We start from the raw sequence: 21,462 nt of genomic DNA on the forward strand, positions 1-21,462 counted from the left end.
GGTGACTTGTACGAAAGCCAATAGCTACTGTACATTTGCAATGGAAATATTGACAACTGTGATTACTAATGCAGACTTCATACGCTGCAGTGTTCACAGCTACCTGTGATTCAGACTCACTTTTATTTTCTGACAGCTTGCTGTGTGGAAGAACCAATGCAGACCTCGTCGCTGCTAATGATGCTGCAGTAGAACTGTTAACTTCCTGTCTTTGCTACCAATGCTGCAGTACTTAGACTTAGACAGCTTTATTTGTCATTTTGTATGCACAAAGTGTGTACGGAACGAAATTTTGTTTGCATACAGCTTGCACTAAATTGCACTTCAGGATAAAGATGCAGCAGAGATTTATGTAAACAATTGAAATGTAAACAATGTAAAGCAATGTAACAATGTAAACAATGCAGGGGAAATAGACAGTGTGCTATTCACGGTATCCAGGAGAGTATTATTAAAACCGTGTATTATACGAATGTGGTACAGAGTCCATTTGTGGCTTCAGCATTTCAGAGTCCATTTTGTGGCTTCGGCAGTTCAACAGTCTGAAGCATATGTGCAAATGTGTAAATGTGCAGTTATGTGAGTATGGTGCAGTGTCCATTTTGGTAGTACTGCTAACTTCCTGTTGTAACTAGCGATGCTACAGTGCTAACAATGCTGCAGTAGTACTGCTGACTTCCTGCTGTAGCTAACGATGCTACAATGCTAACAATGCTACGATAGTACCGCTGACTTCCTGTCTTTGCTAACAGTGCTAGAGTACCATAGTTAAATTCCTTTTTCTGAGAACAGTGTTGCAATACTAAAGGTACATTCAAATCAAACGCGAATGGCTCCACAATATAGCCACTTTTGTTTACTGTCGCTCGCCTGACATTAACGCTGGCCGTTCACTCAGCGGGCGACAACCTTGAAATACAGCAGGACAATGGCGTTATCTAGTGACACTTTCACTTACCTGCCACTCATTAAAATCTGTTTTGTTTGTCCTGGGTGACTGTTGTGATGAATTGAAGGATTTAAGCTTCCTCTTTCTTTGACAGCAGCTCCCAAACTGCCTGCAGTAGACGCAGTTTACTCGTTTAAATGGGGCGGACTGAATCTGTATTGTACTTCTTATCCACTAGGGACGCCATCTTTGATGATCAGGAGCAACACGGCCACATTTTGCTCTCACAGTTCGACGCAATTTAGCGGTCATTATTTGGAGTCTTTGAAAATCAGGCCCAATGTTCTTTAAAAGTTGTTAGCACCCACGCAGGGGTGATGATACACTTCCTGCATGAATGATGATAGTCTCCTTTAATATTAAAAATATGAAATCCTCAAGTTTCAAACACATTTTTTTTTTTACATCTGAAATAGAAGACTAGGTCGTTAAAATTAGATCTTAAAACTCTTGTGTGTGCAGTTTTGGATGTCTTTCTAACTTATTTTGTTACCGAGTTATCATTTAAGAACAACAAAAAACATCACAGTTTAAAATTTAAGCAAAATAAAACTTTAAAATAGTGAAATCTTTTTTGAGTAGTCTTTCAAATTTCAGGAGCTGCAAACCAGCTATTATTGACATGAACACCTCTGGTGGAAATGTTAAAATTAGTTTATTTTTTATCTGATCCCAGATTATTTAAAGCTACATTTGAAGGAACACATCCTCAATTTTAATCCTGCAACACCTCTTTGCTTAAAGCCTGTAAACTCTCGTTAGTATATATGACATCATAGGTGATCAGTTTCATTAGGTAACAGAACGATCTTGCAAGTTTCTCGTTGTAAACGCTGCTGCTCATCGCGTGTGCTTTGCTTTTTGCAGTTCTGAAGCGTGGAAAAATCAAGAAGGGCAAAAACGATCTGATTGGTGCTGAGGAGGGCGACGATCCCTTTGCTGACATGTCCTCTGTTGGTAAGTCTGACGGGTCATCAGGAGGAGGTCCTCCGGCACCATCTGTTCACAGCCGTTTACGTAACAGGGGTCTGTGAAACCTAGTTGTCTGCAACCTACATGCACCCATTTATCAGATTAGTAGGTCATGTTACCTCGCCAGTATAGACTTTAGACCTAAAGATCTTACAGGAAACCCAGAACTTTAGGATCTATCCTCCTTGATACGTTGAGAAGTGGTGACATGGCAGGTTCTCACAAAGAGGGAATTTACTGCTACAAAGGTAATTAGTCAATTCTTTCCCTTGGAGTTTTTTATAGTAATAGTAAATAGTTCTTAAAACATAAAGTTTATGTTTTAGCTGTTTGAAAAAGTAAACTTGGACCCAATAAGCTACCTCTATAGTTATATCACATAATGATCCAACATACCCCAACCCTGATTAAATCTCCAGCTCTAAATGGAGAAATGCACCCTGAACTTGCAGGCTGCCACATACTCGACTGTTGCCCTCCAGCTTTTTAGCAACCAAACAGGTTACTGATATTGACCTATTCTGGCCTTGTTGTATGGCTTTTGGACTAATTTATTATAGCGCCAAATTCATGATACGTGTCCTCTCAAGGCACTAGTCAAATTCAACCAGATTCTCCAGGTTGGTCAGAAAGTTTCCTCTCTAAGGAAACCCAGCAGGTTGCATCAAGTCTCTCCAAGCAGCATTCACTCCTCCTGAAAGAGCGTAGAGCCACAGTGGACAGTCATCTGCATTGTTGATGGCTTTGCAGCAATCCCTCATACTGAGCATGCATTAAGCGACAGTGGGGAGGAAAACTCCCCGTCTGTTATGTTATTTACTGCACAAAATGTTTAAAGGCTTTTTACGCAATGATTCCTCTTTTCTTTGAGGTCAGACCCACCAATTAGTGCTTTAATTAAACAAATCAAATGTAACAAACCATAAAGATAGACTTTGCATTGTCGATGGCTTTGCAGCAATCCCTCATACTGAGCATGCATGAAGCGACAGTGGAGAGGAAAACTCCCCTTTAACAGGGAGGAGAACCTCCAGCAGAACTAGAACCAGGCTCAGTGTGAACGCTCATCTGCCTCCACCCACTGGGGCTTAGAGAAGACAGAGCAGAGACACAGAAAGCTCAGAAGCTCACATTGACCCAGGAGTACTTTCTATGTTAGATGGTAATAGCGTATGGAAGTCCATTTTTATAAATCCCAATTTGATCCCGCTGTTGTGCATCTTTTCGTCAACAGAGAATTAGCCTACATTTTCATTTGCCATGCTAATCCCACTAAATTTGCTAAATGGAAGTCCTCGGCAGTATCACTTTAGTTTAGGGCTTTTCCTCCAAAGATGTTCCAGTTCCTAACCAGGAACAGTGCTGGAGCCAGACTTAAAGAAAAAATAAAACAACACGCTGATACATTTGCACAGTATTGTACGTTATCACATTAAAAACCAGGCATTGATCCAGAGGAATACTTTCTTTTTTTTTCTGGCTACAGAGATGTATTCCCTATGAGGGATAATTAACTTTTCTAATTATACTGTTGAATTAAATTGCGAGAAAATCACCTGGAGCCTATTAAATTTTCTTATAGTATAGTATTAATATTTCTAATTGCTTTTCTTTGATAACATTAATGTGCTAACCAAATCCAGTGTGTTGCCTTGCGTTTAAACACCAAGGTACCCTGTCTACTGACTGTTTTCCACAAAGATGTGTGCAGGGGGAATAAACGCCTGACTCCATCTCTCAGCACGCGAGGCTAATTTTGTTAATGAGCTACTGCAAGTAGAGTAACAAAAAGTATTTATTAGCCGTCAACTGCTACAGGTACTTCTTGTTTTTACAGCTCAAACAGCCAGGAGTGAATACTTCCATTCGCATGAGGATTTAAGGGAGGGGATAGCATAAAATGCAGTCTGTAGAGTTTAAAGATCAGTTTTAAACGATGAAACGCTGCAAATATCCAACTTAATTCCCATCTTTTTTCTCCTGTGACTGTTTCAGTTCCCCCCGGCTCTCCGTTTGGTCGGGCCAGTGTGAAAAGTGCCGGGAAGATGGACAGCTCGTCCTACTTCCGGCGTAAGGAGAAGAGGTTCCGCTTCTTCATCCGGCGCATGGTGAAAGCTCAAAGCTTCTACTGGATCGTTCTGTGCTTGGTGGGCCTCAACACTCTGTGTGTGGCCATCGTGCATTACGACCAGCCTGATTGGCTGACCAGAGCGCTCTGTGAGTGATCTCCTGATACGAACACGTATATTTGAGATATTCATGACCGCTTTGATTAAAAGGTTTCATTCTCCGTCTCCCAACCAGACACAGCAGAGCTGGTGTTTCTGGGCTTGTTTCTGACGGAGATGACTTTGAAGATGTACGGCCTCGGAGCGAGAAACTACTTCCACTCGTCCTTCAACTGCTTTGATTTTGGGGTAAGTTGCTCCTGGCTTTAATCAAAAGGGGCTTCTGTGATGTCAAAACCAGATTCATTTTACGTTTTTTAATGGCTTGTTTTAATTAGGCTGGCCCAACTGGCTCCATATCTCTCATTTAACACTGGACTACACTACTATGTGGCTTTTAACAGGAAACTACTGTGAAATCTAACATTTCCTAGGGTATCATAGTAAAAGGGGGCTGGATAAACTCCTGTTTTGAGACATACAAACTGTAAAAAGCAAAATAAAACACTGTTTTGGGATAAAATAATCAAATACAGTGCAGGTAAGCTTTGAGGAATTGCATTTAGAGGAGCTCTTGTTTAGTCTGCACAATACATTTTATTCTCATAGCTGTTTTATCCCGGCTCTCTTCATTATCCCAAAGCTTTAAACATCTGATAAATGTCTCCTTTGCTCTTTTGTTTTAGGTTATCGTGGGAAGTATTTTTGAGGTCATCTGGGACATGATTAAACCAGGAGCATCGTTTGGGATCAGTGTGCTGAGGGCTTTGAGACTCCTCAGGATTTTCAAAGTCACCAAGTGAGTTTCAGGAAAGCTGCTGTCAAGCCGACTTCTGTCCAACAAACACTGTTTTCGTTCTCTTATGCACTGGGAGGCTGGCGCCCTTTTAGACCTTTACTGGATTTTTGGATTTGCTTAAATTGTAGGAGCATATAAACCTAGAATCTTTTAATGCTATATCTATCCAGATTTTCAAAGGTAGACACTTCCAAACTAAGCTTTTATATTATTACTTCATGATTAATAAACAGGTGCAATCATCCAAACAGGTGCTAATTGAGGCTATTTTGATCGTACTCTACTGAAATTCTTTTTCATTAAATAATCAATGGCACTAAATTGGGCCACTCTGTGTCTATTCTGAATGTATCTAACGCACAAACAAAGCAGCTGATAATCCAGAACTTCTGCTGGAAACGATTTATTGCTCTAAATCCAGTTACCACACAGTTTCTGTCTTTCTCCAACCATAAATCTTTGGCTTTGAATGACTGCTTTAAATAACTGCTCCCTTTGAAAGGTGGATCAATTATGCAACATGTGTCTGGTAATGAATTCATTGTGGGGTCATAGTTATACGTAAAAAGTTTAGTTAAATGTCCCTCAGCGTGTTCACCTTGGATTACACAGTTTTTGTAACCACCCACAGGCTTATGGTTTAATTCTGTCTGAATATTTCACCATCCAGTGGATTTAAATTTGCTGGTTTTTGTGGCACAGACCGAGATTTTAAACATAGTCCACAATTTCCAACAGTTTTGATGTCACATTTCTGAAAAAGACCATTTCTGATGCCTGACTTGTGTTTTGGATCAGGGTCCTGCTGGAATGAGCCAGTTTTGTCCATGTTTTAAGAATCTGACCCAAACCGTCCCCCTCAGATGAAGCCTAACCGGTTAGGATTTTCAGGAGCAACCCAGAAGCAAGCATAGTTTAAGCCTGAAAAGAACTGGAACTGGTTTGTGGTCAGTCGAAGCTCTCTGGCTGCAACAATGAGAAGAGGATTCAATAGGAGACATTTAAACCTAAGAATAGTTTACAAAATATCAAGCACACCAGTGGTACCACCATTGGGGCAGCAGATCGAGGAGAGAAACCCAGACATTTCTCTCCCCAGTAACATTCTCCATCTCATTCTGGGGGACTCCAAGGCTTTCCCAGACCAGACGGAATATATAGTCCCTCCACTGGGTTCTGGGTCTTCCCGGGGTCTCCTTCCAGTGGGACAGGCCCAGATAACCCCCAAAACAAGGTGTCCTGATGAATTCAATTCAATATTTTTTTTTTTATATAGCACCAATTCATGAAACATGTCATCTCAAGGCACTTTTCAAAGTCAGACTCCATCAGATCCACCAGGTTGGTCAGAAAGTTTCCTCTCTAAGGAAACCCAGCAGGTTGCATCAAGTCTCTCCAAGCAGCATTCACTCCTCCTGAAAGAGCGTAGAGCCACAGTGGACAGTCGTCTGCTTTGTTGATGGCTTTGCAGCAATCCCTCATACTGAGCATGAAGTTAAAAGTTGAAATAACAACAAACAATGCAAATTGGAGAGCAGTAGGAGAACTGAGCAGAGTGAAAGAAATAGACCCTGATGTCCTCCAGCAGCCTAAGCCTATCACAGCATAACTATAGAGGTAGCTCAGGGTAACATGAGCCACTCTGACTAGAAGCTTTGTCACAAAGGAAAGTTTTAAGATTAGTCTTAAAAGTAGACGGGGTGTCTGCCTCATGGACCAAAACGGGAGTTGGTTCCACAGGAGAGGAGCCTGATAGCTAAAGGATCTGCCTCCCATTCTACTTTTAGAGACTCTAGGAACCACCAGCAGACCTGCAGTCTGAGAGCGAAGTGCTCTGTTAGGAACATACGGGGTAATCAGAGCTCTGATATATGATGGAGCTTGAACAAATGTCCAAAACGACCTCAACTGACTCTTTTCCAGATTCAAGTTGAGACTCTAAAACTCTAAAACTACTCCCAGTCCGAAAACATATGTTGGTAAACTTAAGATAATTTTAAACCTCAATAGGACTAGGGTATGAATAACTTTGAGCCTCGCTGTAGATGGTTGAAGTTTGGACACAGTCGTCTGTTCCAGCAGGACAATGATCCCAAGCCGTCCTCCAGTGAAGCAGGCCGTGTTGAAAGTTTCCACCAATTCTTGCAGGTCGAGTTTTCAAACGTCCGACCAGAACTAGGCCAGAACCCGGAAGATGGCTGCAGAAAACGGGGCTGCATAGAAGCATTGGACCTGTTGTTAGTGTGGGTTGTTTGAGTAGCTGCGAATCGGCACCAATGAATTTGAGACGAAATACAGGATAAATTAAAACGTGCGCTCCTGATTGTTGTTTTAAAAGAATCACTGTCACTGGGTGCTGTATGCCCTCTCCGCCTCTCCTGGTAAAAAGAAAAAGCTGTTTAAATGCAGCATTAAACACCCACAGTGAACATGACACTCATGGATGTAGACTTTAGCTTTTAACCAACCTTTTATTCTGTGTTTTGCTTTGTTATTTCACAAAGAAAGCAATCTTTCTCTGTTTCAGCGACAGTAATTCCTCGCTGCTTATTTCCCACTCTCAGATACTGGAACTCGTTGAGGAACCTCGTCGTCTCCCTCCTCAACTCCATGAAGTCCATCATCAGCTTGCTCTTCCTCCTCTTCCTCTTCATCGTGGTCTTCGCGTTGCTCGGCATGCAGCTCTTCGGTGGACAGTGAGTAAATGATGTCTCCAATGTGTCGTCGTACGTAATTCACCGCGCCCCTCCCAGATCCTCTCGTTTACCCAGTCCTCCTCCTCCTCCTCCGGCTGCTTGTGATCCCTGGGCCGCTGTGGCGGCGGCGCTGACAGGCAAGTCGACGCAGCAGGTAGCTGGCTGAGCAGCAGCGCAGACAGCAGCCCTTTGAATATCGCTCCCAGCAGGAGCTCCGTGTCTTCTAATGACAGGAACACCTCCTGATCCCGAGCTGGCTGCGGATAATCAAAGGCCTGGCATCTGGCCCACGTTCTGAATCAATTCACGCACAAACCCTTTTATATAACAGCCCACATCACTGCTGCGACATTGTGATGTTAAAATGTTGTAGTTTGCCGAGCGGCTTCCAGCTTTCTGTTGTCGCTGCGAGTCTCTCGGGCGCTTTTTTTTTTTTTTTCTCCAGTCGTCTGATGTCTGAGGTGTTCGGGAACAATCGTCCAGACGTTCCCTGAAAACAAGCTGGTATTTACTGGGCTGAGTGTGTGGTGAGAGTGCTGTTCATGTACAATGCCTCGCAAAAGTATTCATGTAATCGTTTTGTCAGAATCCAAACGCTACTTTAAACGTTTTTATAATCGTGTTCTATGTGATGGATCTGCGCAATATAGTCTGAGTTTGTGAAGTAAAACGAGAAACAAACTGAAAATAGGCAAACGCCGTCATCCTCTTGGCTGTGAAGCCCCTGACAAGTTCTGGTGCAACCAGTTACCTTAAAAATTCCCATAATTAGTGAAACAATGCACAACTGTGTGAAATTTAGGTGTCCTGTGATGTGTCGAGTTGAACACACCTGTTCTGGAAGTCTGCAGCAGCAACAAGTCAGGGACAAAGTTGTTGAGAAGTACAAGTCAGGGCGGGGTTACAAAAAAAAATATCCAGATCTTTGGTGTTGGACTATCAGATAAGCCACAATAAGCACCACAATAAGACGTACGCTCCACAGAGCTTCGCTTTATGGAAGAGTGGCAGGAAAAGAGCATTATGTTGAGGAAAATAAAATGAACTGTTATATTAATCAGGCATTTGTATGGAAGTAATAAGGAACTACTGGCCTCTAAAACTGTGTCTCCCTTTGAGGCAAAGTAGACACGCAGCTGATAGGATGTGCTGAGAGTTGATTTATGGCTGTTGGGGTCATTTGGCTTGACCCCTGATTGGACGGCCTGAGTAATAAATCAAGCTTTACCAAGAAGAACAGCCTCTTTGTTTTGAGAACAGATAGAATTGGAGCCTCCATGTCTGGGGTCCACCCCCCCCCCCCCAAACTAATCAGAAGGGCCAGTCAGTCTTTTAAAAGATGTCTTCAGAGTAATGTAGGACAGACAGAAACACTGGCATCACCATGGGGCAGGAGGTAATATACTGAATACAGCGAAATGGTAATGTAAGTTTTGTGTCTCCTTTTGGAATTCCAAATGAATTAAATATGCATATTTTAAATGTTTGCCTCTGATCATTGTTTCTCCTTTACTGCCAAATCTTAAACCGGGGTAAGACGGGCCTTCAGAGATAAGCAGGAGCAGGCCCATATTAATATCCACAATTACTTAGTGTTAAAAATAAGATGGGTTGGTCTGAGTTTACCAAAAGGCATGTGGGTGGCTCCGCAGATAAGTGGAGAGTCACCTTTATTATTTTTTTTCAATTGTTTGCTTCATGATAAAATATGTATCTTATAATTTGTAGGAATGTTCTGCAAATAAAATGGTGCAAACTCTCAAAGAATCCATTTGAAATCCAAATTGTGAGGCAACAAAACATTAAAATCGCCAAAGGGGGTAAATACTTTCACAAGGCACTGTGCATTCTGGAACTATTACACCAGGAACAATCGAGAAGTGAAATAAAGTGAAATAATATCCAATGCCTTTCAAATGTATTCATGCTCTTTAAACGTATTCAGTGTAATTTTTTTTTACATTTTATGTGAGTTAGAGGAAAATTATACATAGTTTATAGACTTTTTACAAATAAAAATCTGACAAGCAGTGGCAAGTGTTTGCATTTAGACCACTTTACTGTTATAACCATAAATAAAACCCAGTACAACTTTTACTACGATGCCTTCAGTGAAAGAGGGCGGTCTGGTCAGATGAGATCAAAATTTAACCTTTTGCAAAACATTGGAAGTCACTAAACACACAAAGTTTGAGTCAGGCTCAAGAGGAAAGATTAAAAAAACGGCAACAATAACTTTATCCTTGGCTCCATCCAGAGAAGAGACACAGATAAAACAAAGAGTCAGGAGTACTTTCTATAGGAGAGAAAAACAGTCAACTTACAAGTCATTTTAACAAGATAAAAAGCTACATTTAAGTTTGCTTATTGTTAGCCTTGTTTTAAATTATTCCATAAGTACTGAGTCAGTAATGTGCCAAATCTCAAGTCTTTAATAGTTGAAATAAAACTGTTCTCATCAAATTCACACCCACATCTAGGTCACCTCTAACCTTGCATTTCTGTGGGTTGGGAATCCAAATCTGTTCTGTTTGAGCTAAACTAATACATCAACATTTAATAATTGTCTTTTAATCTTTTTATAATCAACTCCCCATCCAAAAATCTGCTTAAAGCTGCTTTATATTATTTTACAAATCTATCAAATGTCAAATAGAAATGTAAATAGGCATGTATGCTGTAAGAACAATAATAGAAAGCGATAAAACCAGTTGTTTATTTTCTAAATGGATCAAAGAGCTATTTTTTTTTTTTTTACTTTTTTATGACTAAGTTAATTAGTTTATCTCTGTCTTCATGTTGTCTATTTTTTCATTGGTGGAGACTCCATTACACAATGACTTGGAGGGTTTTCTTCCATTCACTCTAAACTGGAGTTTTTTTTATTATGTTGGGACTTAATTTTCTGAATCTACATTTTAAACCAGAAAAGATTTAAGGTATAACATAATGAACGAGGAAAAGTCTAGTAAGTAAATAAATGAACGTAGAACTTCTGAATGAACAGACTTTTATTTTGATATCTGATCTATTCATTTAGCAGAGATTATGTGGGTGGTACGTTACGTTTAATTTGTTTCCTTTGTTGCTGCGTTCATTTGGAGAGATATTCATTCGGTCATTACTATGAAGTTCCAGCTAACACGAACAGATTATTATGCGCCATTAACATCCCGTAATAATGCACCAAAGCCACTGGCTAATAATTAAGCGCATCCTTTTACAGTAAAACACAGTGTTGTATAAAGTACTGAAATCGCAGAGTCAAGTAAAAGTATAGGTACCTCTCCAAAATATGACTTTGGTAAAAGTCCAAGTCGCGGACTGAAATGTTACTTGAGTTAAAGTCTTAAAGTATCTGAAATGTCTTGTACTTAAGTATGAAAATTACTGTAAAAATAGATGTACTCAAGTAATGTAATGAAAAGTATAAGTAAAAAGTAAAACAAAGCAAATGCAGTTTGAATGACATTTTTTACATCTTGGTAAACTTTGAAGGTCAAATTCACTTAAAATAATATAAACCAAGTGCTGGAGAAATTTAGACCAAGTTTAGACAGAAAATACAACCTTTTTGTAAGCTTTCAGTTTTTCTTCTTCAAGTAAGGTCAGTGCTATACAAATTCTCTCTCTCTCTCTCTCTCTTTCTCTTTTTTTTTCTTTTTTTTTGTAGTAACGAGTAACTAAACCAAACATTGAAAATGTATTGCAGTAAAAGTATGCAATTAAGTTCGAAAATATAGTGAAGTAAAAGTGAAAGTTATCAAAAAAAATTATACTCGAGGAAAGTATAAAGTACTCCAAAGTATATTTAAGTACAGTAGTGAAGTATTTATACTTTGTTACTATACAACACTGGTAAAACATGCGCATCAGCTGCAGTCTGCACGTACCTGCTTCCGCTGAATTTTCATTAAATGTTATAGAAACTAACCCTAACTAAGACTCCAGTCTCAGACCAAGAGTCCAATTCAAGTCGAGTCTGAAGTCTCTTATGTTTGCGAGTTAAACGTGAGTATGTGGTGAGTTACTCGGTTACTCCTTTTTCCCAGAGAGTGAGAGCGGAGCCCCCATGTGTCCTTGCTGTTTGAGACAGCAGGCTGTTGCCATAGTGAGTTACTTAATTCTGCTGCATCATTAGCGTTGCATCGGTCTCTGCCGGCGGACGCGTGTGAGATGGGTCTGGCATCAACATGATCCGTGTATTAGCCAAGCGTATCGGATCGAACGCACTTCTTTCCGTCAATTAATTCCTTGTCTTGCTGTAAACTGGACTCCTGTTATGCGTGCAAAGTGGCATCCAGGATTTTTTTTTGTTTTTTTTTATGTTCCTTAGCAAAGATCATGAGTCACCATGAGTAAGCCAAAAATAGCCTGTTCTCTGTCAGCTGTGGTATAACAAAAGGCAAAAACACAACCTTTCTGTTACAGTTTTTCCCGAATGTCTCTCCTCTTCACTCCCTGAAAGTAATCTCCTGGCAAAATGGTGAGAATTGAATATTAAAACATCTTGCAGCAGAGGCCCGTTTCCCTGCTGAGACTCGGCGGACGCGGTTGTGTTTGGAAAGACGGGGGCAATGGTTTGTTTTTTCCGTTTTCTGCTTCACAGCTTTCCACTTTCAAGGGTTCTCCGTCGATTAACTGGGACTTTGTTATTCACAGCACACGTGGAGTTCTCATGTTTTCAGCTGGAGCCTTCTTGCACGAGCGCATTCAGAGACTCTGCTGCCTACTGTGCACAAACGCATCAAGAGACAGTTGTTTGCTCTAAGTTTCAGTTTAGATTACTTTCCGTTTGACATTTCGGCGGTCGGACTGTTCTTTTGGTATCTTCTAGATTTGGCATTTTGCTAAAAGGAAAAACAGAAAAGACCTTGATCTGCGGTGTCATTTGTTTCAGCGATCGGTCCTTCCAGGAATTCTTGATCTTGATGAAACAAAAATGTCAAACCGTTATTGCAATGCTGTCAACACTGTTGCAAGTCCTGAAAAAAACAAACAAAATTAAGCTTGGAAAATCTGTAGAGGAGTTACGCCAAAAACGTAACGCCCACCAACATTGTTGTCATCACAAATGGCGAATAAGCTGATCGCACGTGTGATCATCTCAATACATTTATGACTTCTAAACATATTGGACATCAACTCCTTACGTCTAAATCAAGCGTCACAATTGGAAAGTGAGGAGACTGAATTGACTTTAAACACAACGTTGTTGCCAGTGCCAGTCGGGCTGATCTGAGTCCATTTATTCTCAGATGTCCAGCAAGCAGGAGCCGTGTGGATAAAAGTTTGTTTGAGACGTAAACCGGTTTGAGAGGACAGATAGGCAACAGTAGCTGAAATAACCACAGCAGATGGACAACAGAAGCAGAGGACACATGAAATTTGTCCAAGATTAACTCACACAAACCCACCGAATAACAGATTGGAACAACATATCGTGGTTCGTTGAGTCTCAATGTCATCTGCAACATTCAGACGGTAGGATCAGAATTATAATATGTTATTATAATGTTGTTAAAGTGTAACAACATAAGGGGGGTGTTTTTGAGGCCTCTTAGTAAAAATGAAGCATTTTTGAGACACAGCTGCTTATCTGAGTATTATTGCTGACCATCTCCAACCCTTTTGGACCACATTTATTTAATAAAAAAACCGAGTTTGCCGTACTCCGGTAGTCTCCATCGACACCAGATCTCAGTCCAGAACATTTGGGATGTGAATAAACGTCACAGCAAACCAATCTGCAGCAACAAGGTCATGTTTGTATGTCGATATGGATCAAAATATCTGGCAACGACGGGATTTCTCTTCTTGCTGCTGCTTTTCATTCAAGATGCATTGATTTGGCAGTTTTATTATTGTGTACGAATTTGAAAGTCATTTTTGAATGAAATCAAAATGAATTGAAACTGAAATTAAAAGAAAAAGCTACATTTCCAATACCTTTGTTAAATCTTTGCCACAAAGAATTGAGAGAGTTCTGCAGGCAAAGGGCGGCCCAGTCCGGTATCTAATAAAGATGAGTTTAGTCAGAGGATGGATGGATGAAGAGATGGATGCATCTATGCATGGATGGATGGATGGATGGATGGATGGATGGATGGATGGATGGATGGATGGACGGCTGGAAGAAAGGAAGGTTTGATGATGGATTTAAAGGATAGATGGATGGATGGATGGATGGATGGATGGATGGATGGATGGATGGACAGATGAAGAGATGGATTGATGTATGGATGGAAGGATGAATGGATAGACTAATGGACAGATGGACAGATAGATAAATGGATAAACAGATGCATGGAAAAACAGATGGATGGATGGATGGATGGATGGATAGACTAATGGACAGATGGACGGATAGATAAATGGATAAACAGATGGATGGAAAAATGGATGACTGGACAGATGAAAGGAAGGTTTGATGGATGGATTTAAAGGATGGATGGATGGATAAATGAATGGATGGATGGATGGATGGATGGATGGATGGACAGATGAAGAGATAGATTGATGAATGGATAGAAGGATGAATGGATAGACTAATGGAGAGACAGATAGATGGATGGATAGATAAATGGATAAACAGATGCATGGAAAAACGGATGGATGGATGGATGGATGGATGGATGGATTCAAATAGTTCTACTCATTTAAATGTATATAAATCTTTCAAACAAGATACAATTTTTTTGCATTATGACTATTAGGTTTTGTTGTAATTTTTTTCATTCATAATAATAAAATAAGGTTTGTATAAACATTAATGGCCTGAGCATAGAGAGTGAGAGGAAGCTTGAGAAAGAACCGACTCAACCCTCCAAAGAGCCAACAGCTGGTCATGAACCGCCGCTGGGCCAAAACGTAGAAGACTCTCTAACAAAACGTCTAATCCAGCAGACTCCCATTCTGCATCCAACTTTCTCCTGTAGAAGGACAAACATTTATCATAAAGCCGCCTCCTCCAGGTTTTCTCAAAGAAATCCACCTGCTTCTGCACACGGTTAGTGATTAAAAAACAAAATCTGCTGCTATTGTGTTCAGGATTAAATAAAGTGAGGCTGAGGAAACAAACTTGTAGTGAGTTAGGCGTCACGTGCCTCTCGTTTCCAGGGTAGAGTTAATGAAGTCTCCGTGGACGGCTCCTGAGAGCTCAGACGTGCGCTCCCAATCCCTATTATCAGACTAAACAGAGGTCCGCACACATGGGCGCAGCAACACGTTCGCTGCTCAGCGTCTGCTAATCCCTAAAGAAGACAGAGAGGAAAGAAGTGAAGGTGGCAAAAGACGGGAAGAAGAGAAAACTCCAGGAGTGGAGGGCAATGAAATGGAGATGAAAAAGAGGAGATGTGTACCTGCCAGTCCATCATTTCTTTTAGTGTTTTGGGTCTGAGCTCCTTCCACCCAAGCACCATTGCTGGGGAAATGTGTTTCATTTTGAAGGGTGCGATGAGGATGTGCGTGTTTGGATGAGAGAACGCCATGAAACGCCTCCAGGATTTCCAACATGTTAGTTAAACAGTGTCTGTGTGAGAGACATGAAGTAATTCCTGTGCTGCATTCTGAAAAACTGAAAGAAATTTCAGAATGCTATGTGCCATCCATGAATCATGGATGTAACAAAATATTCCTGACATAGGTCAATGAAAGAAAAATAAGTTTAACATTTTTACCACTGATGGAATCCTTTCTGTGTTACCATCTAACATAGAAAGTACTCCTGGGTCAATGTGAGCTTCTGTGCTTTCTGTATCTCTGCTCTGTCTTCTCTAAGCCCCAGTGGGTGGAGGCAGATGAGCGTTCACACTGAGCCTGGTTCTGGTTCTGCTGGAGGTTCTCCTCCCTGTTAAAGGGGAGTTTTCCTCTCCACTGTCGCCTCATGCTTGCTCAGTATGAGGGATTGCTGCAAAGTCATTAGAACAATGCAGATTGTTGTCCACTGTGGCTCTACGCTCTTTCAGGAGGAGTGAATGCTGCTTGGAGAGACTTGATGCAACCTGCTGGGTTTCCTTAGAGAGGAAACTTTCTGACCAACCTGGAGGATCTGATGGAGTCTGACTTTGGAAAGAGCCTTGAGATGACGTGTTGTTAATGAACGCTTTATAAATAAAGTTTAGTTGAATTGAATTGGGTTGTCCAACCAGTTTTCCTTTAAAAAAAACTTTAACTAAAATGAATCAGCTGGAGATAGTCTTATCAGAAGGGAGCTGTGGGTCTCCTCCCAGGGAGAAGCTCCTCTAGGAAGAGGCAACCTGGAGGAATCCTGATCAGATGCCAGAGATGAGGCGGAGGAGTTACAGTGAGCTCCCTTTGGATGGAGGAGCTCCCCCTGTATCTCCAAGGCTGAGCCCAGCCTGCAGAGGAAGCTCCTTTCAGCTGCTTGTTTCTAGGATCTCCTTCTTTCGGTCGTGATCTGAGCCTCATGACTACAGACGAAGGTTCAAATCCAGCGGTGAGCGTTTTCTTCACCACAGCATAACCCCCCCAAGCTCCATCCTGCCATCATTCATAAACTTAACATAACTCTCTGAACGTGAAGTTGCCAACGGAACCACATCATCTTCAAAAAGCAAACATGAGACCTTACGGTTTGCACACCAGACACCTTCCTCTCCATGACAAGGAGGCCTGGTGGAGTCCGACCTACCCTGGGCTTTGTGCTCAGGATGAGGACCCGGTTCTTGTTCGGTTCCACATGGAGTGGATCAACTTTAAACGAATCCCTGGCTCCCTTAACAAGCGAGCAAGTGTAAAGATCTGGTCCACAGTTCCACGCCATGTTGCCTCGCTAACCCCCAGCATCCATGGATACTCGCATGTCAAACCCAGCTGACGGCAGGGGTCTTTAATTAATGTAGCGCTATTACTTAAAAGGCCTTGCATAAATGAGACAGTTTATTTTATGAGGGTGGAGACTGTTTGCAGATAAAACAGCCTGTGTTGTGCTGAAAAAAATCATTTTGTCTGTGTCCTATGGCCAGGTAAAGCCTCGGGTTCGCATCAGATTTCCCACCGCCATCATCCCCGCGCAAATCTCAGATGTGCTTAAGCCTTCTTCTCAGCAGCTAAACCTCTTGAAGTTCTTGATGCTCCTGAAAAAAAACTTTGTCTGCTGTAATATTCTTAAAATCTGAGTATTTTTGCAAGATCAGTCTGTTAAACCTTTTAAGCACAGATCACGCGCCTTTTGCCGCAGACATGATCTAGTAGCAGATTTCTTTTTACAGACATACGACTATTGAATAATTTTACCCCATTTTATCACAGTCGATGTTACAATAAGAGTTTTTCTTAACACAATCGGTGTGTTTATCTCAGTAATATTCTGCCTGGGAGGTTTGATGTTCCCCAGATGTGTCTTTTTTGCCATTGATTGTTCCCGTCAGAAACATTGTGTGTGTCTCAGAAAGCCATGGTTTGTAAAGAATGCCTTCACTAAACTTGTACAAATGCCTGTGATGGTACACGTATTTGTTGGATCTGCCCCGAGATGAAGAAGCCAGCTGTCGTCTCTGCAGCCGGTCGCTGTGGAAACAGTGAGCTGCATCCTGTCCTCATCATGATTTATTCTTCCTGCCTTCATGTTTCTCATCAGATCCTTCCTTTTTTATTCTTGCTTGTACAGCGGCAGTTTTTTCCAGCACCGTTTCAAACCTGAATTATCTACCAAATGTTTGTTTATTCGGCTTGACTTTACACATTAGTAGCATTATTAAAGATAACTATCTTACAGTCTTTGTAACAGATACAGCAGATTTTTGTCCTACATTCTTTATCTCCTCTAAAGCTGTTCTTTTGCCTTTAAAAAGGTACTTTATATATTTTTTTAAGCGTAGAAATGTGTGTTGGTAATCAATTCATCACCTCCAGAAAGCACATCATGGCACAACATCATATAATCAAAAAATACATTTTTTATTTTAGTTATTTCAGTCCATAAAGGGAAAGTAGCATATCATATAACTTTGCTACACACAGTTCAAAGCTTTATTTCTATTAACTGTGATGAATATGGCTTACAGCTAATGAAAAGCAAAAAAAAAAAATTGTTCAGAAAATCAGAATAATACATATAAGTACAATAAAACAAAGATATTTGGTGCAGAAAGCGTAGCTGTCCATGAGACGGGTGTTATGGCTCTTCACCCAGGAGGGCATGATCGTTGGGGAGCTTCAATAAGTTGCATAATTTATTCTGTTGCACGACAGCAGAAAAAAATCTTCACTTGCCTAATTGCTTTCAGTTAATAGGGAGCAGCGCCCCCTGAAGTTTTGCATGGTGTAACACAGGGATCACCAACATGGCGCCCGTGGGCACCAGGTAGCCCCCAACGACCATATATGGCGCCATCGGGCCTGTTAAAAAAATAGCATCCCTCACCAGTGAGCTGCATCTAAAATAGTATTTTCTCCATCTGCTTTTCCTTTTTAATCACACTTGCATTTATCTACATTTAAAAATGACAAACGTATGAACATTTTTAATTTTTACGTAACATTACGGCGAGCTCTGACTCTTCTAGTTCAAAAGTCAGTACTGGTAGTCCTGCCAATTAAATAGAACCAATGAAGTAGCTCTCAGTTTCAAAAAGGTTGGGGACCTCTGGTGTAAACGCTGTCAGAATATATGCCTGTGTCAGATGGCTAAAGCCAGTACTGAATTAAAGGGCTATTTCACAGTTTTTAAAGAATTTATTCAATCGTTCCAAGCTTAACACCCAAAATAATCAATGTACTAAACCAGTGGCAAAAAGAGCTATGCTAAGATCTTGAGTTTACAGCTATGTTATCATCATCACTTTATTTCAGACACAAATTGGTCCATATTGACAACAGACAAACAGAACAACAACAATAAAACACACAAAAAATTTTTCACAATATTCTGGTTTTGCAATCCTATAGCCCACATTAACATGGGTGAGTGTTGGCGGTTGTCCAGAAGACAGCCGGTGACATTTACCACAAGGACTGTCAGCCACAGAATATCGTGTCTAAAGAAGCTGGCTGGAAAGTTAAGTGGAAGGAAAAAAGCGAGGTTGAAAAACACGCAGAGAGCAACGAGCAAAACTGCAGCTTGGAGAGAATTGTAAACAAAGGCCGTTCAAGAATGTTGGAGAATTTCTTGATTGGTTTTATGCATAACGCTGATAAATTGTTCCTAAAAAAGAGACAACTTAACAAAAAATATTCCAAAAACACATTTTTAAGGTTTTGTTTTTGTTAGGATCTGAGAAGGTTTTACATGTTTAACTCTTTATCTGTTTATATAGTAATGTGTTTTTGCACAAAGAAGTAAAGCAGTTATAAGTGTAAGTACGTCTTATTTTGAACTATATCCCTTTTATATTGAATCTATTAACCAACCAGTTTTTACTTTCGTTATTCCAAATCCTATTTTACCTTCCTCTAAATCTCATAAACACTTGAAACTAGCATTTTTTGTTCTTTATTTGTTTATTTTGTCTTGCTTTTCTTTTAATGATGTGATTCTGATTTTCCAGGTTTAACTTTGAAGATGAAACACCAACAACAAACTTTGATACCTTCCCTGCGGCTATCCTCACTGTGTTCCAGGTAAAATAACCCCCGGCGCCACACGCTTCAACAATTCACAAAAACACGAGGAACAAATGTATTTTCTGGCCAAAGAAAGCTTGTTATCTTTATTTTAATTGGTTTAAAATGGGCGCTCTGTGCGTCCCCTGTCCCCAGATGAACTCTGTAATAATCCTTCAATTAGTCTGAGCTTATCACCCTTTGTGCTGTAAAGTAATTTGATTTAATTTGTCGGTGTGTGAGGTCTGAGCGTGCTTTACGAACCTGCCGGTGTCCCTTCGTGGCAATCCAACTCCTGTCTTCCTCAGATTCTGACTGGCGAGGACTGGAACGCCGTCATGTACCACGGCATTGAGTCTCAAGGAGGCGTTCGGCGGGGAATGTTTTCCTCCATCTACTTCATCGTCCTCACGCTCTTTGGAAACTGTATCCTCTCTGGTGCAACAACACAACTTATGTAGGGAGATTAAAGCTCCCAGAACCCTTAAAGAACGTGCATGGTGTTTTTTTAACGGTAACAAAATAGCAAAAAAATCAAACAGCTGCATTTTTTTATTTTTTTTAAAGTGCAGCAGTGATTTATATTATTTTTTATTTTTATTTATTTATTTTTTTTTCCCCCAGTGTCCTGTCTAGCAATGTGGCAATAAGAATTGATGTCTTAATGCCAAATAGAGCTCGACAGATTTTGCTTTCACAAGTGGAGCAAACAGCTTTCGCCATAATGCTCCGCTTGATTTGTGCGTGTAAATAGCTTTATTGTGATTCCTGCAGGGAGAATTTCAAATTATATGGACACTACAATGGGAAAGTAGGAGAGTAAAAGAAAAAACAAGAAGAGAAAAAAAAAAGAAAGAGAAGAGGTGAAAGAAAGAAGAGACAAAAGGAAGAAAATGATAAAACGTCCTCTGTCTGCTCCATCACCTGGAAAGAGACACAAAAAGCAGCACACAAAAAAAAACAGCACAACCAACAGACATAAAGCAACAGATACAATCGAGTAACACAGCTGCATTTTAATAAAAGAAACGTGAGGCGAAAATGCAAACCAACCCATTAGAAACCATTCATTAATACAGTGACCAGTGATTGGCTGGCTTTTCTACTTCTCACTGGTCTTAATTTGGAGATCTTTGCCCAAACAAAAAGTGCTCAACACAAAATTTAAAGTGAAAAAGGCCTAAAACTGTGTAACTGGGTACCTAGCACTCATGTAAAGCAGGAGTCTTCAACCCTGGTCCCCCAGGACCCACTGTCATGCATGTTTTAGGTGTTTCCCTGCCTCCACACACCTGAAATAAATTAATTAATGATTAAGTGGCCTCTGCAGCCGCTGAGGACTGCTGAGGTCGTCATTCAATCATCTGATTCACGTGTGGTGGAGCGGAGATCTCTATAAACGTGCAGGATAGTGGGTCCTGAGGACCAGCGCTGTAAAGGTTATACAATTCTGTCCTTCAAACGTTCCAGTAAGAGAGAACGATCATTTAAAAAGTGGAAGAAATTTAAGACAGCATGAGTGAGCAAAATTTACACCAAGATGGGACCATGTAAAGCTCAGTAGGCACGTAGAAATGACATGTAAGCGTATATTATTGTTTAGTTGATGCTGTAGCGGTATCTACCTGTTATCTGAGCTGGCTGAAAAAAAGCCAACTCTGTTTCCTCTTGTAAAAAAGAAAACTGTGGTTCAGGTGACCTTTTCAAATCTCCTCTCATGTTAAAACTTTAGTTGTTTTGTTGCCGCTTTGCACAATAAGCGGTGAATAAAAACGTATGTGTGATTGGCTGATTTGAAATCTAGAGCCTTTTTCTTCTTATAGTGAGTGTGGTGAGAACAAATGCTGTAAATCTGTTAAAATGCTATCAGGTATGCATTAAGTCATCAAGTCATCTGAATGTGGACGGTCTCTGCAGTGTCTTGGTGAGCTTTCTGGACTGCACCAACGCGATGCGCTCTCTGTTACGAACGACGGCGCGTTGAAGTTCCCCAACAGTATTTAGCAAATGCAGAACCTCTACGTTTAAGTTGTGATAGACAGCCAATCCATTATGTATGACCTGCACGCACCTGTGTTGCTTGGTCTTTGGACAATTGGAAGCAGGGCTGGCCATACTTGCCTCATGCAAAGGCTCATGCATCACAGCCATGCTGGGCAGGTAGCACTCCAGTTAATTTATTAGCTATAAATGGGCGTGTGCTGGAATCCCAGTGGAGTAGGGCTCACCGCTGATGTGCAAACATCTCCACATTGTGCAGTGGCCCAAATGTGGTTTCTAGATTGCAGTTGAAATGAAAACTGTACCTGACAT

The 21,462-nt window shown here is 40.8% G+C and overlaps 1 protein-coding gene across 8 annotated transcripts in view; it reads left to right on the plus strand.

Moving 5' to 3' along the window:
* cacna1bb (calcium channel, voltage-dependent, N type, alpha 1B subunit, b) overlaps window positions 1–21,462 on the plus strand; it is a 228,843-nt gene that overhangs the window by 108,005 nt on the left and 99,376 nt on the right. For all 8 annotated transcript variants that reach the window (XM_036140040.1, XM_036140038.1, XM_036140044.1 and 5 more), the window contains exons 10-16: window positions 1,817–1,906; window positions 3,917–4,138; window positions 4,226–4,338; window positions 4,776–4,888; window positions 7,453–7,584; window positions 19,095–19,167; window positions 19,458–19,575. In XM_036140040.1, the coding sequence (XP_035995933.1) occupies window positions 1,817–1,906; window positions 3,917–4,138; window positions 4,226–4,338; window positions 4,776–4,888; window positions 7,453–7,584; window positions 19,095–19,167; window positions 19,458–19,575 (861 nt within the window). The remainder of the gene's footprint in view (window positions 1–1,816; window positions 1,907–3,916; window positions 4,139–4,225; window positions 4,339–4,775; window positions 4,889–7,452; window positions 7,585–19,094; window positions 19,168–19,457; window positions 19,576–21,462) is intronic.

This window comes from Fundulus heteroclitus, chromosome 8, assembly GCF_011125445.2.
Source record: "Fundulus heteroclitus isolate FHET01 chromosome 8, MU-UCD_Fhet_4.1, whole genome shotgun sequence".
NCBI classification, from domain to species: Eukaryota; Metazoa; Chordata; class Actinopteri; order Cyprinodontiformes; family Fundulidae; genus Fundulus; species Fundulus heteroclitus.